Below are 22522 nucleotides of genomic sequence, written 5' to 3' on the forward strand. Positions count from 1 at the left end.
TAATAATATGTCAAGAAACAGTTTGCTCTTAAATGAGTAACTCCAAATGGTGATGTTCAAAAATCAATCCACTGAACAAAGGTCACTGCAGTCTGATGGCTGTTTGATAACCTATATGAAATAAAAGTCTGAGGTTTTAGCTCAGATTCTGGTAGACCAACAAATCTTCAACATCAAACCTTTTAAGGGCAGCAATATTAAGAACAAAGGGCAAAAGAAAGGCTGATAAACATTTTCAGTGCAGAAGAAGCAGCTGGATCTGTCAGTCATGACGGTTGTGAAAAATTCAGAATACAAATGCAGAAACGTTCAAATAATTAGTTGCTTTGCATCTGCACAGAAAGTTTTATCCACCAACTTGCCTGCATCTGAATGGTCCAGCTGCATTAGGCAGACTGAAATGGCACAGTTATTCTCACAAGAGACGACAATGTAAGAATCCTTACCTGCCCCAACAACTTTGTCGATGGCTATGCTAGCAGAATCTAGCTCCTTGGCAAATTCATGAACAGCTTGAGTGGGATCTTCATATGTATGTGGGTCCACATAAGTTCTCAGGCCTGGGAGCTTTACTGTTTAAAAAGAAATTCAGAGAGAGAAGTATATGTTCAGTAATAATAATCAACACACAAAAACCCTAATGTGTTTGTATTGCAAAGCATCCACTGTAATCATGAAAGCAAAAAGTGCAAAATTCCTAGGCCACTGACATTTTAGGAGCCAATTGTAGTACATCTCACCCTATGTAAGTATCAGCCAAATTGCGGGGGGGGGGGGAATAATCATGCTAATTTTCCTCCCGATCTCCCAGTGTTCCAAATAATCCCGCCCCACTGTATAGCTGCTGTTAACTGAAAATAGAAATGTCAGCAAATATGATCATGGATTTTTGGCCCTAAGAAGCTATATAACAGAAGTAAAGGAAATCAGTACGGCTTTTTCTTCTCCTTATACAGTGGTACCTTGGTTTACAAACTTAATCCATTCTGGAAGTCTGTTCTTAAACCGAAACCATTCTTAAACTGAGACACACTTTCCCTAATGGGGCCTCCCACCACTGGTCCCCTTCCACTGTTCAGCTTCACTTCTTAGACCAAGGTGAAGTTTGCAAACCGGGACACTACTTCCGGTTTTGCAGAGTTCGTAAACCGAATAGTTTGTAAACAGGGCTGTTCTTAAACTGAGGTACCACTGTACTAGAAATCAGCATCAACCATTGACATTGATTGTCAGTAGATTCATGATGGACCAAATAGCTACTTCTTCCATGCAATGCATAAAATCTATGCAATTCATTATCATAAGATGTGGTAATAACACTTTATAAAAGGTGACTTTTAAGGGATATCAGATAAATTTGTAGAGGAATGATTTAACAGAAGGTATTAACCATGGTAGATGAATGGAACATCCAGGTTCAGAAGTAATGTACCACTGAGCATAAATTGCTAAGGGATGAAGAACAGGATAAGGCATTCATATGATTCTTGTACACTTCCTGAAAGCATATAGGTACATAAAAAGAGTCCTGCAAATCTCAATCTAGTCCAGCATCCTCTTTCCTTCAGGCCAACTAGATACCTCTGGGATGTCAACAAGCAGCACATGAGTGAAATAACATCCCTGGTGTTTCCTAATGATGAGTATTCAGAGGCATGGCACTTCTGACCCCAGAGGTAGTTATATAGCCATTGTGACTAGTAGCACCTAGTTGGCCACTGTTGGAAAGAAGTTGCTGGACTGGACTGATCTTTGGTCTGGTTCAGCAGGGTTCTTTTCTTCTGCTTTCACTTCACCTACCAACACAATTGCTGCAAGAGTGTAATCAAATCTTGAAAGCTTCCCTCTTTAAGCTCCAGCGTTAACTGCCTCCAACACAATTTAAGCATCACATGAAGAACAGTGAAGCTGTGTTTTGCCCAATACGACGTGCTGAAATTGTTTCGTACAAGACCGTGGTTGGTAAAACTATCGCTCACAATAAAACTTCCTGAACAACAGCAGCAATTAAAACACACACACTCACCCCCCTACTGGCAGCATATTGCCACAGGTTAAAGGTCTCGTAAATGTTCCCTGCCATCCATACTGCCTGCATATTACAGACTCCCTCCTGTCCCTAATAAAAAGAAATCCAGCAATTTAAAAACCTCTGAGCAGTGGGGACTTCTGTTCCTGATTTTTTTTTTTTTTAATGCTGAGCCCTGAGGGTTTGTGTTATCAGGTGACTGGAGATTGCAGGGAGAATAATTCCTTCGCACCAATTACTAAAGAGCAGTCCATATAATGTTGATTCTGTCATGAGCAGTAGATAATAAACACATGTACTCGTGTTAAGCTGCAGGACTTTACAGCTCCTTCTGTGCCAGTGGCATCATTTCCATTTTTATTTTTTTTTACCAGCATGAGTTGTCTTACAGGTAGCAAAGGAGTAGAAAGTGCTTGGCCAGACATGGGCAAACCGGGATGATCTGAGAAGGTCAAATGCATTTTTGCTCCTTTGAAGTGGTATTACAGGATTTGAAATAAGGCCGCAGGGAACACTTCATGGGTGAGGCTTTTTTGTAGGCAATTCACAAGCAAGTGGCTGAAATAAACCATCTGCTATGGGCTGAAGTGCAGAAAGTTTATTATAGCCACAGAAGTTGTTTTATCCTATTGAAACGAACCCAGGAGAATTTTCATTCCGGTATTTGCCTCCAACAGACTCCAGAAGAGTGACTGGGTTTATATTTCCCCAGTAGCAACTGGGGGTTCAGATGAATGCTTAGCTTTTGGAAAGGGGAAGTGCCCAGTAGTAGTTCTGTATATTCAACAAAATGCCACTAATAGAACATTGTAAATAGCTATGGGGTATACAACTGAAGCACTGAAGCTTGCCAGAATTAATATATCTGGGTACAGTCACCTTCTCATAAACATTTTCAAAATATGCCTCCCCCTGTAAGGAAGCCGAAGATTTAATTTGAAGCAGGAGTCACCAGTGTTTGGTTGTGAGACCTGTTTTGAATGACCGAAGTTTGCCCAGGAAAATGTTCAGAAATAATAAAGAGGACTGCCTCTGAATATTTTCATATCATCATTTAATAGTCCAATCTAGACACAACACATCTGACATCAGGGCAATATAGTTTTCCAGACCCAGTTTGATAAATATACTGATAGCAACCCTCCCCCAACAATCTACAGCTCTCTCTCTCTCTCTCTCTCTCTCTCTCTCTCTCTCGCTCTCTCTCTCTCTCTCTCGGATGGATTGTCAGAGAACCTACAATATTTAGACTTCCCCTTCATATTGCAGCATGAACATGGCTTGGAACGCCAAAGCACAATAACTGAAGTGGTTGAATCCACAGGAATTTTAACTACTGTGACTCATTTAGAAAAAGTGGTTGTGACATTCCACTGAACAAGAATTGAGAGAGCAACTTTTGACCTGTTACTTGTCCATGACACTTTTTTAATGGTTGTTTCTGTTTTATAATCTAATTAAAATGCTGTGGGCCACATATTACTAAATGGGGAGCTGAAGCCCAGTGTGTTAACTGTTATTGGGCAGCCTTAAGTAGCTGGATATCACAGCTTGCATGTTGGCAATAAAGTACCAACTTGCTCCTGAGGGGGAAGGCTCTAGAGAAAAACAATTTGACATTCAATTGCTCCAACACAGTTGTAATTAGCCAGAGGTTTTAATTTCTGCAACCATATGCAAACCGCATAAAAGAAACTGGCAATACTGACTCTGACTTAAATTGTAAATAAAATATCTGCATCTAATAAATAGGGATTCAACTATGTGAAGAAAAAAGAAAACAAGAAGTCTCCCATTTCTTGATCCAAAAATGAATTGGGCCCTTCCAAGCGTTTCACCCAAATTCCATGTGATCCCAAGCTGGGATGAGGCAGAACTTTGCTTCTGTTCACATTTTCATGCAACCCTACCTAATTTGCACTTCTTGAAACAATACAGGAACTGAAACACAGCTACCATTTGAAATTTGCACGAATTTTGCAAAGCAGTTCTGCAACCCCAAAAGCACACAAAATTTGCAGGGAAAGTGTACACAAAAAAAGCATCTATTAATGAAAAGAACATGAACAAAGGCACTAAATTGGGGGAAATTGCTTGCAAAAATGTGTAAATCGCCTGAGGAGATGCTTTCTCCATATCAACTTGATCATTTTGGCAGGGGGTTGGACTCGATGGCCCTTGTGGTCTCTTCCAACTCTATGATTCTATGATTCATTACGATCAGCAGGTGAGGCTCTTTTGGTAGTTCCTGCTCTGAATGAGATGAAAAGTGTGGGGCCCTGTAGGAAGCCTTTTTAGTGATGGCTCTGTGGCTACAATCTCCACTCTGAGATGTGTCTTACTTGTGCTATGCATTTGTTGAAGCTGTACCTCAGGCTTTCAGAGGTGGACAGGTGTGGTAGGTGAAGTCAGTTTTAAGTATGACGCTGATGCTTATATAGACAGATGCTTATATAGGTATTTTAGGTCGAATGGATTTAGTGATTTTATTATGTATTCTGTTTTGTTGTCTTTTATTTTGTTGCACACCACCATGTGGCTGCTGTAGAGAAGAGTGGTACAAAAATACCTTGATAAATAGGCAAAACTGAATGCAAAAATGTGTATCTTGAGCACTTTACACAGAGGGAGGCATTTCTAGTTGCACAATAAGGGGGCACATATTTATACTACACTGCTATTATGAATTTGGCACCTTTGTTCAGCATGAATGTGCCAATCACTATGGCTTCATCAACCCAAGGGTCAGGAGCCTATGTCGCTCTAGATGCTGTTCGACAACTACTCCTATTATCCCTGACCACTGGCCATGCTGGCTGAGGCTGATGGGAGTTGTAGTCTAACACTAACAGGAGAGATACAAAACTACAGCATCCTACACCAGGATAATGGATTTGAGAAAGCACTTCAGTGTTCCTTGATTATTCCAACATAATGAATTTTACACCCATCAGGGGATGGAGCAGGGAAAAACACATTTGCAGGCCAGCTTGCCATTTCAATTTAGAGAGAATAAGACAGGTAGAGTAGGCTACCTTTGCAGCCTCTTAGAGTTCAGGATTTTGCTCTATCCTGCAGGAACATTGATTTGTTTCTAATGTGCTCTGCTTGCATATATGAAAAGAAACCACCTATCACAGACACATTTCTTTTCTGGGATTTCTCATTAGGAAGAGAGGACACAGTGAAACTTACTTCTGAGGAAGGACATATAGAATTGCACTAAAAAAAACTTGTATTATTTGCATTGTGAGACACTGTGTGTGCATTCGCATGAACAAAGGGAAAGGGAAATAAAGGAGACAAAGTTGCATCTGTATCATATGAGCACATAGAATTTTGCTGAATGCAATAAATGGCATAATGTACTGGGTGTGTGTGTGTGGAGACGACAAAAAAAACTTACAATGTCCATTCCCAAAATACAGCCTCTTCTCATCAATTCCATGTTTCGATTTACTATGCCCGCAGAATCTACAAGCAATAAAAGGCAAAAAACATAAGAAAACCAACTTTTTATACGCTGCTTGAATATAAAAAACAGAACACAACAGTTAAGTTCCTATTAAGAACTTTAGTACTGTTTACATTCTCTGTATCCTACAGAGCATAGATACGTTCTGAGGGAATTTGAGGAAATTGACTAATGAGACAATCTGTTGATTTTTGACCCCTCCAGTTTAGTTTTACAATTGCTTGAGAATGTGTTTATAGCTATTTTTAACAAGTTCTGTAGTGCCTGAGCCTGCTATTGTTTGCAGCCTCATTAAGGCTTATAACTCTGCTGTGACTTCCTGGTCAACAAACCGGGGGGTGGGGTGGCTTTCCGGATGAATCCTGGTGATTCTTGTTCAGGAGGGTGTCTCCTTGACAGTGCTTATCATTCCAATGCAGCACTGAAGGGACGGAAATAAATGTGTAAAAGAAATGATGAACTAACCTCCCGATCAAGATGTAAACCACAATGGTGAGCAGAATAATTGCTACTGCAGCCGAAACAGCAATCATTACAACCTGGCTGTTCTCGCTGGAGATTGAGAAAGCTGGAAGTTACAAGGAAATAAACGTGAGGTTTTCTTTTAGTTTAAAAACCCTCGGAACATTAAATATATCACCACCGACAAATGCAGGTAGCAGATAAGTGAAACCATTACAGCATTGCTTAGAAATGACTTGCAGCCCAATTTCTAAGCTAAATATCTATTTACTCTTTACCAATTTGAAAAGACAAGAAAAACCCTTATGGGTCTATGAACAAGTTGCAAAGGCTAAGCAAAGTAAAAATATATCAGGTTGGAGCCAGAGAAGTGCTAGCATGACTCCACACACAGAGCATGGCTTTTTCAGCCCTTCCTCTCTATGGTAGTCTCCTTCACCCTAAAAAAAACCCTTATTTTGAGGAGTGAAGAACTCTCTGGAACTGTGTAGGATTGAGACGGGAGAATCAGCAGAACTGAAGAAGTCGTCTTTCTACAAGCAGAAGCACATTTCTGCTTGCTCAAGACACTTTTGGATCCATGCCACTGATAATGATGATTTTAAGGATGATTTATAAAATTATATAATTAAAGTAGGATCTTTTTTGAGTATACAAGTCAAGCATGATAGATCGAACCACTGAACATTTTATGTGCAATTTTCCTTAGTAAAGTATGTAGCTTGAAATGTATTTTTTACACAAGAGGCTTAAATCAGCTCTGTTTAAACTGAGCTCCTAATATGAATGGAAAATGGACATCAGCTACTCCTTCAGGTCTCATTCCAACTCTCCATCACAATAACCTCTAAAGGGCCAAACTAGACCATACATTAGCTTTGTATTCGTGTCCTTAAATATGGGTTTTTGCTGTTTGCTTTTTACACAAATTTAATAAATAAATAAACAAAACTGTGAAGTTTTGTAAAATAACACACTGCACTTAAGAGATAATGTATCAATGAACTTGGTCTTTAAAAATGCTTGTTTTAAAGTCAATGGATCAAGTCCAAAGTTTCAAATGCTATGCAAAAAAGTACTTAAAACATAATAAGAATATTGAAATCCAAGTCATGATTTTTAATTAACCAATTAGAATATCCACCAAAATAGTATCATGATAATAAGAAACAACAAGTCTTCCATCTGTTCTGCAAAACTTTTTATCACCTACATTCTGTGCATTTGCCAGAGGCATCCACATGCATCTTGGTTCAAGTTAAGACAACACAAAAACATATTTCTTTGCCATCTATTCCCATATATCATACCCTAAATGGTTTTATATTCTCTATGCATCATACAATTTATTCCATAGACTGAAGGTCATCATAATAAGTCATTAGTTTGCTAAAATCGGGAGCTCAGCTACTTTCCAGAAAGAGCTGGAATTTCAAAAGCTCACAAATCTCAAAAATTCAAACAAGATTGCTTGGCTTGCTGCTAAATTTTCTCTGTTTATTTTTGAGACCTTATACTCTCCAAACACTCCAGACACTCAGGCCTTATGAGAAGTCTGTCAGAAAAGTTGCTGCCACTGTATCTGTGGTATAATCTGTGTTATGCTATAACTTTGGAATTCCTCCCACCTTCCTCCAATCTCCGATGTCTGACAAATTAATCAGGACCAACTTCTAGATGGTGATATTATTGCTGACTGGTAGTGCACACTGTAATTGAGATGGACATGTTGAATATTAACTCACTCAAATATTTTCATAAATGCTATCAAGGGAGGCGATTCTCAGACCCAGTGGTTCATTCGGGGAGTCAAAAGATAAGCGTTTGTGTTTTAAAATATAGAATTACATTGTGTACATTTCAAATGGTCTGATGACTTGAGTTGGCTTTGGTTGTTGTTGCTTTTCTATGAAGAGATCTGCAAGATCAGACCAAAGGCCTAACTAGTACAGCATTTTGTCCTCAGAATGGTCAACAAGATGCCCATGGGAAGCCTACAAGCCAACAGCATGACATTGTTAATGTTTAGTGTAAGCAAGGGTACTGTACATATTCTGGTTAAGTAATGTCTCTGCCCAAAGTTTTGGAACGCAGGACTTTCCCAGAAAATGGCTATTTTGTGGGGGTTCTTGCATGTATTTGTCACTCCATCAACTGCAGTAGTGAATGTAAGATAACAATGTGATAATTCCAGAACCTATCTCAAAGGTACCAAGGACTAATAATGACCATGGTATGTTGTACAGTGGTACCTCGGGTTACGAACCTAATTTGTACCAGAGGTCTGTTCTTAACTCCAAACTGTTCTTAGCCTGATGTATCACTTTAGATAATGGGGCCTCCTGCTGCCGCCGCGCAGCCACCACACGATTTCTGTTCTCATCCTGGGGTACTACTTCCGGGTTAGTGGAGTTTGTAACCTGAAGTGTTTGTAAACCGAGGTGTTTGTAACCTGAGGTACCACTGTAATGAGTTTCATGAACTCATTGTTTCATGAAAAGTTTAGTTTATTGTAAAAAGGTAAAGGTAAAGGACACCTGACAGTTATGTCCTGTCGTGAACGACTCTGGGGTTGCGGCACTCATCTCGCTTTACTGGCCGAGGGAGCCGACATTTGTCCACAGTTTTTCTGGGTCATGTGGCCAGCATGACTAAGCCACTTCTAGTGAAACCAGAGCAGCACATGGAAACACTGTTTACTTCCCGCCGGAGTGGTACCTATTTACCTACTTGCACTTTGATGTGCTTTTGAACTGCTAGGTTGGCAGGAGCTGGGACCGAGCAACGGGAGCTCACCCTGTTGCGGGGATTCGAACTGCTGACCTTTCAACTGGCAAGCCCCAGGCTCAGTGATTTAGACCACAGCGCCACCCATGTTCCCTGTTAGTTTATTGTAGGTTGCATCAAATTGTGTCATTCCATGTACCTATGGAGTCTTCCCATTTGGATTCTATGATCTATTCTAGCTGAAGGCCTTTGCTAATGGAAGAGGAGAGGACATGTTCCAACCTGTAGTCCCTTGTGTCACTTTCTATTCCTTTCCAGAGTCCATAGGGACATGTATTAGCAGATAATATAGCACTTTATTAAGTCCCATGTGAAAAATTTATTTGAATCAGTGCTATTTTTCTAGAAAAAGAGGTGCCAGAATTCACCTTGAATGTCTCTCTCATTCTCTTACAATGGCAATGGCACCTACCTAAGAGGTGCTGGAACAGAGTTCTGGCCCTGATTTTAATGCCACTTTCAGAAAAGCAATGCATTGAAGAAAGCCAAGCAATATACCGTATTTTTCGCCCTATAGGACGCACTTTTCCCCCTCCAAAAATGAAGGGGAAATGTGTGTGCGTCCTATGGGGCAAATGCAGGCTTTCGCTGAAGCCTGGAGAGCAAGAGGGGTCGGTGCGCACCGACCCCTCTCGCTCTCCAGGCTTCAGGAGAGCCCCACCGCCAGCCCCACAAGCTCGGGGGAGAGCGGGGAGGCGCAGCGTGCCTTTCCTGCTGTCCCCCAACTTGGTTAGAAGGCTGGCGGGGGGGGGAGAGAAGCCTGCTCCTCCCCATCACCAGCCCTGCAAACTCGGGGGACAGCGAGAGGCGCAGCGCACCTTTCCCGCTGTCCCCCGACTTGGTTAGAAGGCTGGCGGGGGGCTGAAGCCTGCTCCTCCCCGTCGCCAGCCCCGCAAACTTGGGGGACAGCGGGAGGCGCAGCGTGCCTTTCCCGCTGTCCCCCGACTTGGTTAGAAGGCTGGCGGAGGGCTTCCCCCTCCTCCAGCCCCGCAAGCTCCCAAAGCGATGCCAAAGCTGCACGCAGCTTCGGCATGGCTCTGGGTCCCGTTCTGGGGGCTGGGGGAGGGGGAAGCTCCGCTTTCCCCGCCCCCAGCCCCACAAGCTCCCCGAGCGATGCCAAAGCTGCACGCATCTTCGGCATCGCTCTGGGTCCTGTTCTGGGTGCTGGCGTCGGGGGAAGCCCGAGCTGGGGGGGAAATAATTTTTTCCCCCTTTATTCCCCCCCCATCTAGGTGCGTCCTATGGGCCGGTGCGTCCTATAGGGCGAAAAATACGGTAATACAAAATGGCAATTCACTGGCATCAACCTTTGCTTTGACTGTCATTTGCATGAAAAGTTACAATTCCCTTCCTAGCCAACTAACACCCACCTACAAGGGGGAAAAGGGAAGCTTGCCTGAAGTTAAGTTAATGAAAGCACAACTCTATGTACTTGGAAGTCAGTGGGGTGGTAGTGGTTTGAAGTGACTGCAGTTCTTTTGGAGTTCAGAAGTTTAGGAGTCCATAAGTTTAAACAACAATGTCAGAATATTATGACACTGTGGAACTTTTAAATTTCTTTCCCGGCAGGAGCTGCTGCCTAGCACAGGATTCATTTAATTCTGGGAACATAAATAAGATATGGCAGGAGAAAGTAGGAATACCACCTGCATTATTTTATAGTATATTTCTCATAGCATGTTTTAAAATAATGACAAAATATAAAAATTTATAGGCATGTTAGCCGGAAAGGCAGATCATAAATATAGAATCACATTTGCTGAACTAGAGAGGGAATAAAGCTAGCCAGCCATATAATTTTGTGCAGGAAAACAGACAAAATCCATTTTTTTACAAATACATACAATCTGGGCTGGTTTCAAACTCAAACTTGCGGCTGTTGGTTCCATATCCTGCAGCCGTCCGAGCTCTGATTTGGAAAACATAAGTGGTGTCTGGTTTGAGGCCACTGATGGTAACATTGGTGCTTCTTGCTCTTAGAATGGTGTAACTTGTCTCTTGCTCCTGCTTCAGAAAAAAAAAAGAAATGGCCACATTAAAACCCAAGATAGGGTGGCATATTGACGTTCTCTTCCACCTCATGCTGGCTGTGTAAACAGAATTTAGACTGAGTGTTAATTGTATTCACATGTGTGTTATCTTCCTGCACCAGAATGATGAAACAGATCGGTTCCTGATGTAATCACAGATACCCACGCTTGGAATTGTATTAAGAGCATTAATATTTTGAAATAAGGTACAAACAATAAATTTATTTTTCTGATTGATGCCTTTGGAGACAATGAAATCAGATCCCAAAGCCAGGGGGCAGAGGGGGAAGAACGATCCAATCCTACCACCTCCTTGCCTTGAAAGGAACCATAAAGTCTATTATTATTGAGAACATGAGGGTGCAGAAATGTCTTGACCCTCCACAGCCCTTTGTCCTTCTTGGTGTAATTTGGAAAAATGGGTGAAATTGCACTACCCCTAGCCAATATTTTAGTTATAATTACTGACGGTCTATTATTGCAGATCAAAAATAGAGTCACAGTGCATTATGATTTTAGGCTGATTAATCATGTGTGAAAGTGTTTTGCCTTTCTTTCTTCCCCTTTCAAGCCTTTTTTTTTTTACCAGCTTGACACAGGCATCCAATTGAAATCATAGAATCATAGAATCATAGAAATCAAGGCCCTTTAACACGGCAAGACATCCAGAAGATGCCTTTATGCAAACCCTCCCCTTTCAGACTAATAAAAACAATGGATTCAAGAAACATTGGATTAATAGAATATATTTTGCAAATGTAGAAATAGAAAATACACGAATAAGCATATTTATAGACTACTTTTTTTGATTTAAAGAGGTTGCAAGATAAAACAGAGGGCACAACATAAAGTGGGGAATTCCCATAGTGTAGCTTAACAGAATATTTCTTTTCCTCCTCTGTAAGTGCAAAACGTCATTCGGGAGCAGAAAAAATTATCTGCACAGTTCCCATATCCACATCCAAGCACCACTCTGCTCAGTGCAAGTTACTCAAGCTTCAGAGTATGAATAACCTGCAACAAAGTGAGAAGTGCCTGCACATAGATAGTGGCGGGGGGGGGGAGGAAACAGGGCTTGCCATGCATTGGATAGTGTCCCTTAATTTGCATTCATCACTATGTCGCAGACAGCCAAACCCAAACATGTTTACTTAGAAATAAGCCCCACTGAATTGAATGGAACTCCCTTCCTAGCAAGTGTGTCCTAGGTAACTATTTTAATAGCCCAAAAGGAATAGGTTTGCCAGTATAAATGTCATCATTTTATGAATCTGAATGGCTGCTTAAGTGGAATTTCTGAGGCTATGTTTGCATAGTCAGGGTAGTTCCTTCTTTTTAATAAATATGCAAAAGAGGAGATTTTGTGGTTATGGAAAGGTCACATTTCTTATTATAAACATAAATCTGCATCCTATCCCCACTCAACTGAGAGTAAGCGCCACTGAAATCAGTGAGGATTATTTCTGAGTGGACAATATAGGATTGCATTGTTAAACTGCTTGGCAAGGTTTTTTAAAAAATATATATGATGAGATGAATGGCAATGTATCTATGGTAATTTCTGTTTTGTGTTAATGATCATCAGATTTTCACTGTACAACAGCCTCTAGGTTTATTTTTTCACAGAAGAGAAACAGAAATTCAGAAAATGCTGTACTTGATCATTAAACACACTTTTTTATTTTAATAAAAGAACGAATCCCTCTGATTAAACACCCAACATGTCAGTGATTTATTTGAAAAAGGCCTGGTTTTTTTCCCCTTCTAAGCATTACTGCCCACTTTCCCCACAAAGCAGAACTGGATGGATCACAAAACCAACACATTACCAATAAAATAATCTACCAGAGAATATTTCTCAGAGGATAGTCAATTCTATATTTCATAGCGAGAAATTCTGCCATTAATGCATCTCATGCAACAAAAATGTTCTAGTTAATTCAGCATGGGGAACTTGTGGCTTTTCAAATGTTGTTAGATCCAATGCCCAACTTAAGGCAAGAGCCAAATAAAATAGCTAAATTTTAAATGATGGGGAATTACTGTTAATATATAGATATTCCTCAGTGGCACTCCGTAAAAGTCTAAGAGGCACCGTTCCAATCTGACACTCTTCATATTTTGTCAGACTACAACTACCATCATCATTGACCTTGCTGGCAGGGACTGATGGGAGCCAGAATCCAAAAACATTTGGAGGCAACATTTTTAGGAAAAGCTGCACTAGATGTTAAGAGTACATAATTGCTGTTTTGTATGCTTGTATGTCATGCTGCACCCTCTGGCACACAATTATACTCCTAAATGCACCTCAGGCCTTTCTCCTGGTGCCCTGCTAATTAAAATGTGATGGGTAACTACTAGGTTAGGAACCATTTCTGTGGTCACATCCGAGAAGCTCACTTGGAGACCACATTGTGGTCTTTTAATTTTCACTGGTTTTATTTTTTTTAAAAAAAAATATTTTAAAAATCTTTTAATGATTACAGATATTTATTGAACTTTAAGATCTGTGAAATTCTTGGTGCAGTTGTGAGTTTGCTTTATTGTTGTTATCCTCTGTTGCCGGCTTTATGGTATGTTATATATTATTGCTGTGTTCTATTTATTTGTTATGGGGCATCCTAACAAAAGTAGTAAATTAATTAATAAGTTTCAGTGGGCAACTGAGGGGAAAGTAGAATGGATGATAAAGTATGTCAACCAAACATAGTTGGGACAATAATGCCCTAATTTTAATTTTTCCGTACTAAATCCTGTGTTTTTGCCTTTTATGCCTAGTTTTCATTTCTAACTTGCAGTTTTGTTTTGTTTTGTTTTGTTTTGTTTTAAAAAAAACAAAATGATGACGAAGATCTGATATAAGGAAAATTAAGTAACATTCCCTCCCTTCCCAAATAGAAAAGGTTAAAACACCTTCTAAGAAACTAGTCTTTTTCTGTATCCTGGAACATGGACAATTATAGTATCTAAACAGGTCTTAGAAATTACTGCTTACATGACTTTACCTGGAAAGTTAATTGCTAAGTTGAGTAATATAATATGTATTTGGAAAAATATTGAAACTTACGCAAATTCAATTATTTTACATTGATATCACAAGTGTATAAAACAAACAAGAATTCCATTTCTTAAATGTACTGTGTAAGTGGTATTTTAAAGGACAGTTGAGATGCTTATGTAACCTTCTTAAACTGATGTAGTCTACGCATTTATACAAAAAAAGCCTAAATAAATAATAATAATCCAATCTAATATTAAATGCAGCCACTGAAAGCATTAACATTAATATGATACATCAACAGAATGTAAATGTTGTTCTGTATATTTGCTCATGGTTCAGACAGCTAAGCATATTCTGAAGAATTTGGATATGAATGTGAAAGAGCATTTTTATACTGCTTTCAACTTCTTTTCAGTTTCTTATCTTACTCTTCCCATAACCCAACTGAACGGGCCAAGCCCACCCCCTGCCATCTTTGCTGTGCTTTCCCACCTTTTCGTAGTACTTGACTTCATAGTCCAAGATGATCCCATTAGGATGTTCAGGCTCTTGCCAAGAGAGAGAGACACTGTTCCTGGATGTCCGGTCTTTTCTAATTATTGTAATAGGGGATGGAGCTAGAGTGGAGAAGAAGAAAAAGAAAGCAAATGGAGTTTATCACTGTTCTAATCCTTGGCAAGGAGGTGGTGTTTCCATTTGAAGGGCTCCTGAGTATAAACCTGGATCCGTATCAACACTCAACAGCTGGATTATAGACTTCTTACCCAAGCCTTGAAGCAGGATAGCCTGAAGGAAAACGAGTTAGGCTTTCTATTGCTAGAAGACTGGTGGCAAATGAGCAGATGTTTCTAATCTGCTACTATAATGTAAGCAATGAAATACATTTGATATATTAAAAAGTGAAGCAAAAAAAAAAGTGCTCAGCCTATTTATTATGATGTTGCGGTGTTATTAGTACCAGATTCTGCAGCTCATTGATAATTTTTTCATATTCCAGGCATATGACAGGACTGGAGTACATTATGGGCAAGGAGTCCCAAGAGGTCCAATGCTAATAATAATAATCATCAGTGTACTGTTGAACATACACTTTTCTGTGACATTCTCTGTGGTTCCCCTATCCCAGTCCACTTCAAATTTCTCCCACATCCTTAACAATTTTCTACAGGGCTTAAGCAAACATATAGCTTTTTTAAAAAAGACACCACTAAAGCACAATTCATTTATCAAGGCACAGGTAATTTTGCTGACATAATGAAGAAACACAAGTACCAAAATGCAATGTGGTGAAACATTTTATTGTTCATATTCAAGTTCTCTCCTTCATATGGTCCCATCAGGAGAGGGATCACAAATGTGACACCCAGAGGCTGTCGTACCAGAGAAGGGTCCCAATAAATATCCCTTCACAAATTAAGAATACATAACATACTTTTTGCAATTCCACTAATATTCTGTTAGCACTGGGTCTCTTCTACATTGAAGTCATTATGCTATGTCCCAATAGCAGCCATTTTGTGTCATGCCACACCCCATAACAGCCACTTTGTGATATTCCCACCCCTGACCATCTGCACCTTTTTTTTTTGTATGCCATGCCCTTATGGCAGCCATTTTGTGACTGGCATCCATGGCGTTTTCTTTAAATAGTAAATAAGCCCACTGGCCTCAAAAGCTTGGTGACCTTTAACTATAAAATTAAATGTTCTACTAGATGTTTAAACAGCTCATTCAGTGAGCCCATGGTTCATGCTGGGTATCCTGGTAATATGGCAGGACACTAGAAAAATGGAAGACAAATTACCTGATGAAGATGACATGTAAGAAGTAAATGCATGCCAGCTTTCATTTGAAAATACAGTGGTGCCTTGCAAGACGAAAAGAATCTGTTCTGTGATTCTCTTCGTCTAGCAGTTTTTTCCGTCTTGTGAAGCAAGCCCATTGAAGGATTAGCGGATAAGCGCTATTAGCACTATTAGCGCTATTAGCTGCTTTTAGCGGCTTATCTGCTGATCGGATCAGCTGATTAGCGGCTTAGCGGCTTAGAAAAAGGGGGGGAAGGGGAAAAAAACCAGCAGGAACTCGCAAGACATTGTCGTCTTGAGAAGCAAGCCCATAGGAGATTCGTTTTGTGAAGCACCTCCAAAACGGAAAACTCTTTCGTCTAGCGAGTTTTCCGTCTTGCGAGGCATTCGTCTTGCGGGGCACCACTGTAGCAGATAAGGTAAATATTCACATTTATTAGAAGATTGGTCTGGAATTTTATTCCATATCTGCTCAAACAAATGGTAGTTGTTTTGTTTATAATGCAACTGAATAGTCATAATGGGATAGAAACAGTCCAGGTTATTTGAATGAAGTTCTCATAGACATCAACTGGAACTCAAGTTATGACAAAGTTACTCCATTGATTTCATTGAGACTTCTTTTTCCCTAACATAGCTCAGCTCATATAATTTTATTGACCAAAAAAAACCCGTAGAATTTTTTCAAATTACAGCTTTCTGGGAATTCATCATCATAAAATCACCACCATCATTTTCAAATACAGGTTTTAGTCATAAACATGGTCAACCCTTAATTAGGCGATTGGAATTAATCTAGCTGATTCTAGATTCATTTAAACCAGAGAAATGTGAGGGTGCATCCAGACTAAGTTCAGCTTCATGCATATAAGTAGTGGCATAATTGCTGCCCAAAAATGTTTTCATGCAGCTGGAATGTCTGTCACAAGACACAGGGGTCTGAAGGTTCTTGTTTGTGCACACTAAGGTAATGAATATCTATAGGAGGAGCCCCTACTGTAGCTCATTTCTATGACAGCATTGTTGGATGTGCAGTAGAAATAATTTAGTTTGTAACTTGAGGGTGAATTATGTCATCAGTAAGTCAGCCAACCAAGAAGGTAGAAGTGGTGCAGATGTTGCTTAGCAACCAGGCAAAGTTGTAGAAAGCTTGCTGACGCAACATGTGCTGTGATTGGCTATGTACTTCTGAGAGAGTTCTCTCCTGAATATTTGGTTGAATATCTCCTTGCTATGCATTCCTGAACCTCTGTTCCTTTCTCCTCAAATTATATTCTGTGTTCTGCTCTGTTTTCCTCAGGAAAGAGTTATTAGGCTTTATTTTCTCCCTGGACTCCATCAGTGTTTTTAAAGGGACTTTGCCAGCAAACATCACTCACAGCATGTGCTCCTCCTACATGGTTCAGGTGCTCTGGCATTACTGGAGTGATGCAGAATGAACATATGGTGCAGCAGCTTCTATTGCTTGAAATGGATTTTGACAGCAGCTCTGTTGTTGCCTGAATGGATAAAGCTGCTCTTAATCTGGGCACTTCCGACAAACACAACAGAACATGCACGCACACATGCACACACACACACACACACACACACACACACATCAGTAGAAGTTCAGCATTATGCAAGCAGCTCCAGCTTCCCATATACAACTACTAAATTTCGTGAGAGGTCTTACTGGCGTCTATGTCCCCAAAGGGAACCATGCACCTAGGAGAAGCAACTTCACATAACTGAAGCCTTCCTTGCTGATCTTTCAGTAACAGTCCCTATGACTGAAAAAGGACCACGTTTACAACTCAACTGTGGCAAGACCAGCAAGGACTGGTCCAAGAATTTCGTGCATAGCTCGGAATACAAGGATTATAATAACTGACAAGCATTAAGCAACACAAATGGATCTGGATTATAACATCTACTCACTAGTAATTGCACAATCAGAAGTACAGGCTGCTGTTAAAAGATAGATATAATAATAGTCAGGCTGTTTTGAAATGCAGAGACCTATGTCATGCATAACTTCCTACTAGTTCATCTTTACATTCTTCTAATTTGTACCCTTTAACATTTTAGTTTGCATTTTCCAAGCATAACAAGCTTATGCTAAGATAAGTGCCATCCATATTTATGAGTAATTAACAAATCGTTAAAAGTTATGATTTCCCACCACCACTAATAATACTATAAAGTCAATCAATATAGTGTTGATGAGACAAGGCTAACAATCCTGATGACAGTGATTGCGCCCAAATTGTTGTAATCACTTTTTACAGTTTACTTATATACTTCTCTCTATGAGTCACAAATAATGTTAGTGAGTTGATTGTGAATTTTTCAGAAATATAGCTGTTTTTGACCCCCCCAACAGCTCCTCCAGTTACTGAAGCCACAACAACGTTGCACATAGTTTATATATACCACACCATGTGAATGGAAAAGTGAAATCTTGATTAGAGTAAACATGCTGACTTTTATTAATCAGACTCCACCTCTGCAATAGCAGAACTATTTGTGTGACCCGATACTTTATACACTCAGATCTTTCCCAGGACCCACCAGGAACCACTAGATTCTGCTACTGAGTTGCCTCCCACACTATCCAAGCATCAGAAATTTTAATTTCAAGATCTGATAACTCTGCATATCTGTTATGGGTACTGAAGTATAGGAGATTCACTTGCTGTTTATTTATATACTGCCCTCTAGCAAAATATAAACAAAAACAAAATTTGAAGCACTCATTAAAATGGTTGGCTACTCAAGGATAGGGATTTTGTTCTCTCAGTTTCTCATTTTTCCAGTCTTCAATTCAGTTCTCCATATTTTGTTGCACTGTGTGATTTTTATTTTTATTATTATTATTCTCTTAAAAATCTATCAGCATTTTAGTGCAAATTTCCCATAATAAACACATTTTTATATGTAGTTTTTATTAATGTGCACATTTTTGAAAGCAGTTTTCCCTAATGTAATGCATTTTTTCATTATTTCCATCAGTATATTCATTTTTATGGACACTTTTCCTGAACAGATGCAATTTTGTAAAGACTGGTTCGTGAACTACATAGCAGAATTCGGACAAGTGCCAATTTCAAAGGTCACCTGCGTTGCAGTTCACAATTTGTTTTTATTTTTTTTGCAAAAGTATAAATTGATAGTTTTGGCTTCAAATGATACATGAATGGAATTTCTCCCCCAACCCTACTCAATAAATATTTTAAACAACTGCATAGGGCTATCAGCTTAAAAATATATATTTAAGAGATGCCTAAAAGTCTTAAGCAGACATGAATATTGGTACGAAATTTACTCAGTCAGTCAATAACATCATTCCGTATATAATAACTAAATCCAAAACCATAAACAGTCAAACATTAAAGCATATACACCAGCAGAATCGAAGAAATAACTGCAAAACCTTCACTGAATATAAAAGCCAAAGGCTTGATTGTTCCAACATGGGAAACTCTAAGTGGCAGCAAACTGTTAAAGGATACATAAATAAATATTCTTTATCTGTTACATAGATTTTGGAGGCAATGAAAGCAAGTCTGGGAGTGAAAAAGCTCATTCTTGTAAGTGTTTAAGATGCAAAACATAAAGAGCATGAAGCTTCTTAAACTCCTGACAATAATTTTAGATTTACCTTGCTAAAATTGATTTGCTAGAGAAAATAATCCCTAAACATATCATGCGTCTTCCTTTAGCTTAGTAGCAGCTAGACATAAATTTCCTTATTGATTTAAACTCCATGTGCTGTGTTTGTATTTGTTACATAAATAACTGGGCTCCAGATGAACACATGAGGAAAGCCATGCCTGCAATGTGCATACACTGCACTCAGTAGTTACCGCTTTCTAACGGTTACTAACTGTTCTGTTGAGACTGTAGACTCTCTATAGGGATCACAAAGATTCATATGCATGCAGCTGCCCAGTGCTCTCAGAATGATTCTGGACCATTAAATTGGATATGAGGGGAGCATCTAAAACCAGGTGCAAAGTGGCACATGAAAAACCTGTTTGGTTTCTTTCTCACCACCATGGTAGAACCCAAAATTTTCATCCCTGCAGCGTACTATGGTTGTTAACATCCAGTATGGGCTTCAGATATTTAGATAGGCTGGAGCGTAGTGTCAACGAACCTGTTTAGCTTTCTTGGAGGACTAGGTGGACTCCATGACCATCTTACCACTGCAGTTTGATCTAAAGCATAGCAGAACGCATCACATATCTAGGGAGAAAGTTTGTTCCCTAGTTGTGTCACGAAATGTAAAAGACATGCAATAGTGGGAATCTGATTTCTGAATTCAGATCCCCATCACTGAAGCCCAAAGAAATGAGGTAGAAGAGTTAGAAGAATTGAGGAACAATTGGCCCACAGGACTGCAGTTGACCAGTTTGTGCTCTTGTCTCTGCTCAACATTTGTGTGCTTTGGATGAAACCCTGCTCATTGCATGACAAGACCTTCAAGCCAACCCCCCATTAGGAATAAAGAAATTCACACTGACGCAGAATTTTGGTTTAAAGTTAATGGGCAAAATTTAGGGCACAACGTTATTGATTACAGCAAGTGTAGTGGTATTGGCTTAGGCATTGGCAAAAGACTATATCAGACTCCTGCCCCCTTTGCAGGAAGTCAGTAAGGGTAAACCACCAAAAGAGGAAGCTGCTTTGGGGGAACCTGCCTGCATCTCCCCAGGTGCTTCCAGAGGCCTGATAGGCCCTAGGCCCTCAACCAGACTTCATACAGGATCTAGACCCTGGATTCATTTAATGGAATACCCTTGAACAATGGAGGGGCAGGCGATGGCCGACCTCCCCTCCCCCACTCAACAATAAGCCAATGCCTAACCGCCAAACCTTACAAAATTGTGACGATTGCTAAGAGGTAGGTGAAAACCAAGTGGCTAATGCCAATCTGCCAAATGGAAAAATTCCTACCTGGTCCCCATCCTAAGATGGGCGACCAACCAAAGTCCAAAGCAAGGCCATAGGACACCTAACAGAGGGTGGGCCGGTGTTCGGCAGGGCGAGGCAGCTGCTTGGCACACGCCGCACTGCTGCTTTTATACCCCTCCCCCATGATCACCCCACTCAAAATGATTGGCCAATAGGCCTAGGGTGATCATGGTGCCACCCTGGCGTGAGGGTATTGCTCCGCCCACGCCAGGGTGAAGGAAACTGGATTGAGGGCCTGCCCGCAACCAGGACTATCTTTTAAGATGATCCCACTTGCAGGGAGGTGGCCTAGTTTAGCCTCAGCTAACAGAAAACTCTAGCAACCCTGATGCTCTAGGACCTGTTTCCAAAAAGGTCAGTTTCACCTTCTCCCATAAGTCCTTTCAGAGCTTGGTTTTTTTTAAAAAAACTCCCATTCAGAAAGCCTTTGGGAACTGTTGATTACCGGCTGCTATGTTTCGTTCTTATGTCTTAGGTACTGTTTATGTGTCAGTATGTGCTGGTTTATTGTATTGTTTCACATTACTACATTGGATGATTTTTACTGGGTAATTAGGTAGATTCTGTCTTGGATCCAGACTAAGCTATTTGAGATTAGGTCCCACTGAAATGAACGTCAGTCATGATTTCACTTCACAATGAGTTCAATGCAACTAACTTAGGTTGCATTCAGACGTGAGATTATTCCATCTTCCAGATGTTTCCTTACCTGTTAATTTTCACATAAAATGCATCTCTGGAAATCAAGCAGAATCTGGTGGCAGTTCAAAGCTATTTTCTGTGTTGTTACCGGAAAATAATCTGTTGTAACCCTTGAAATTTGCTGCAGTTTTCATGGATCAGGCCCCCGCTGCTCATGTAATGAAATTTTAGGTGGTATTCTAGCACACTGTACAGTGAATCATGGGGGAACAATAGAGTGAATGCCCAGAAAGGGTGTGGGGGTTGACAATTCCAATGACATTCCTTGTTGTGTCACATCACACCGACTGGTGCAACTAAAATTTAATGCAACATGGGTGGTTTTTCAATTAAAAAACCCATAGCTCCATAATTTAACAGGTGCTGCGGTGTAAAAGGAATGTTAGAAATTGGGACAGAACCAGAAAAACTAAAGCAATGATCCTTATGTCAGAATGTAACCTTTGTCTGGATCCAACACTCTGTTTCTGAATGCATAAACTGCTGTTAAATTCCATATGAATGAATAAAATATAACAGTGTTTAAAATAAAAAGTATCACAACTCTTTCACAAGGCTTTAAAGCAAAAGAACTTTTAGTTTTCAAAAGACTTCTAAACTGGTGACCTCACTAATTATGCATTTACTTGTAGGTAAGGTAAAAGGTAGAGGGCCCATGGACTGTTAAGTCCAGTCAAAGGTGACTATGGGGTGTGGTGTTCATCTCGCTTCAGGCCGAGGGAGCTGGTATTTATCCACAGACAGCTTTCCTGTTTGTCCACAGACAGACAGCATGACTAAACCGCTTCTGGCTCAACAGGACACCCTGACAAGTGCCAGAGCACACAGAATGGCCTTGTATGGATACTCTAAATGCCCTTTACACAGAGACTTATGTCCTATTCCACTGGGCCTCCACATTTTCTAGAACTATTGTATGTAACCTTTGAACGAACAATACTGCAGTTTATCATGCAAATGTGCATTTTAATTACAGTATTCTTGCAATCTTAAAGTTATTTTGCTGAGGGAAATCTGTGAAAATTTGACTATTCTACTTCAGTATGCCTGCTTTTGTTTGGTTGGAAAAACACTGTCAAGAACTACTGCTTTTTGGCAAGTCTTCAGTGACCAGTATGAAACATCTTGGGAAGGGATGTCTCACAGCTCGGTTCGCAGATGACTGATAGCACAAGCAAAATAATTACAATGTTAACTAACTCTGATAGGTTCCCTATTGGGAACATCACTGAAGAGGGCAAGTCATGAAGAACGATCTACATTCTCACC

The 22522-nt window shown here is 40.0% G+C and overlaps 1 protein-coding gene across 5 annotated transcripts in view; it reads right to left on the minus strand.

Moving 5' to 3' along the window:
- The window catches only part of EPHA3 (EPH receptor A3), a 208174-nt gene that overhangs the window by 34380 nt on the left and 151272 nt on the right, over positions 1-22522 (minus strand). For 2 of the 5 annotated variants that reach the window (XM_081198947.1, XM_081198951.1), the window contains 6 exons: positions 17513-17542; positions 14280-14404; positions 10598-10760; positions 5970-6072; positions 5436-5503; positions 447-572 (listed from right to left, as the gene is read on the minus strand). In XM_081198947.1, coding sequence (XP_081055073.1) covers positions 447-572; positions 5436-5503; positions 5970-6072; positions 10598-10760; positions 14280-14404; positions 17513-17542 — 615 coding nt within the window. The remainder of the gene's footprint in view (positions 1-446; positions 573-5435; positions 5504-5969; positions 6073-10597; positions 10761-14279; positions 14405-17512; positions 17543-22522) is intronic. The other 3 variants (XM_081198948.1, XM_081198950.1, XM_081198949.1) reach the window with 3 other exon arrangements.

This window comes from Podarcis bocagei (genome assembly GCF_964188305.1).
Source record: "Podarcis bocagei genome assembly, chromosome: 6".
Classification (NCBI taxonomy): Eukaryota; Metazoa; Chordata; class Lepidosauria; order Squamata; family Lacertidae; genus Podarcis; species Podarcis bocagei.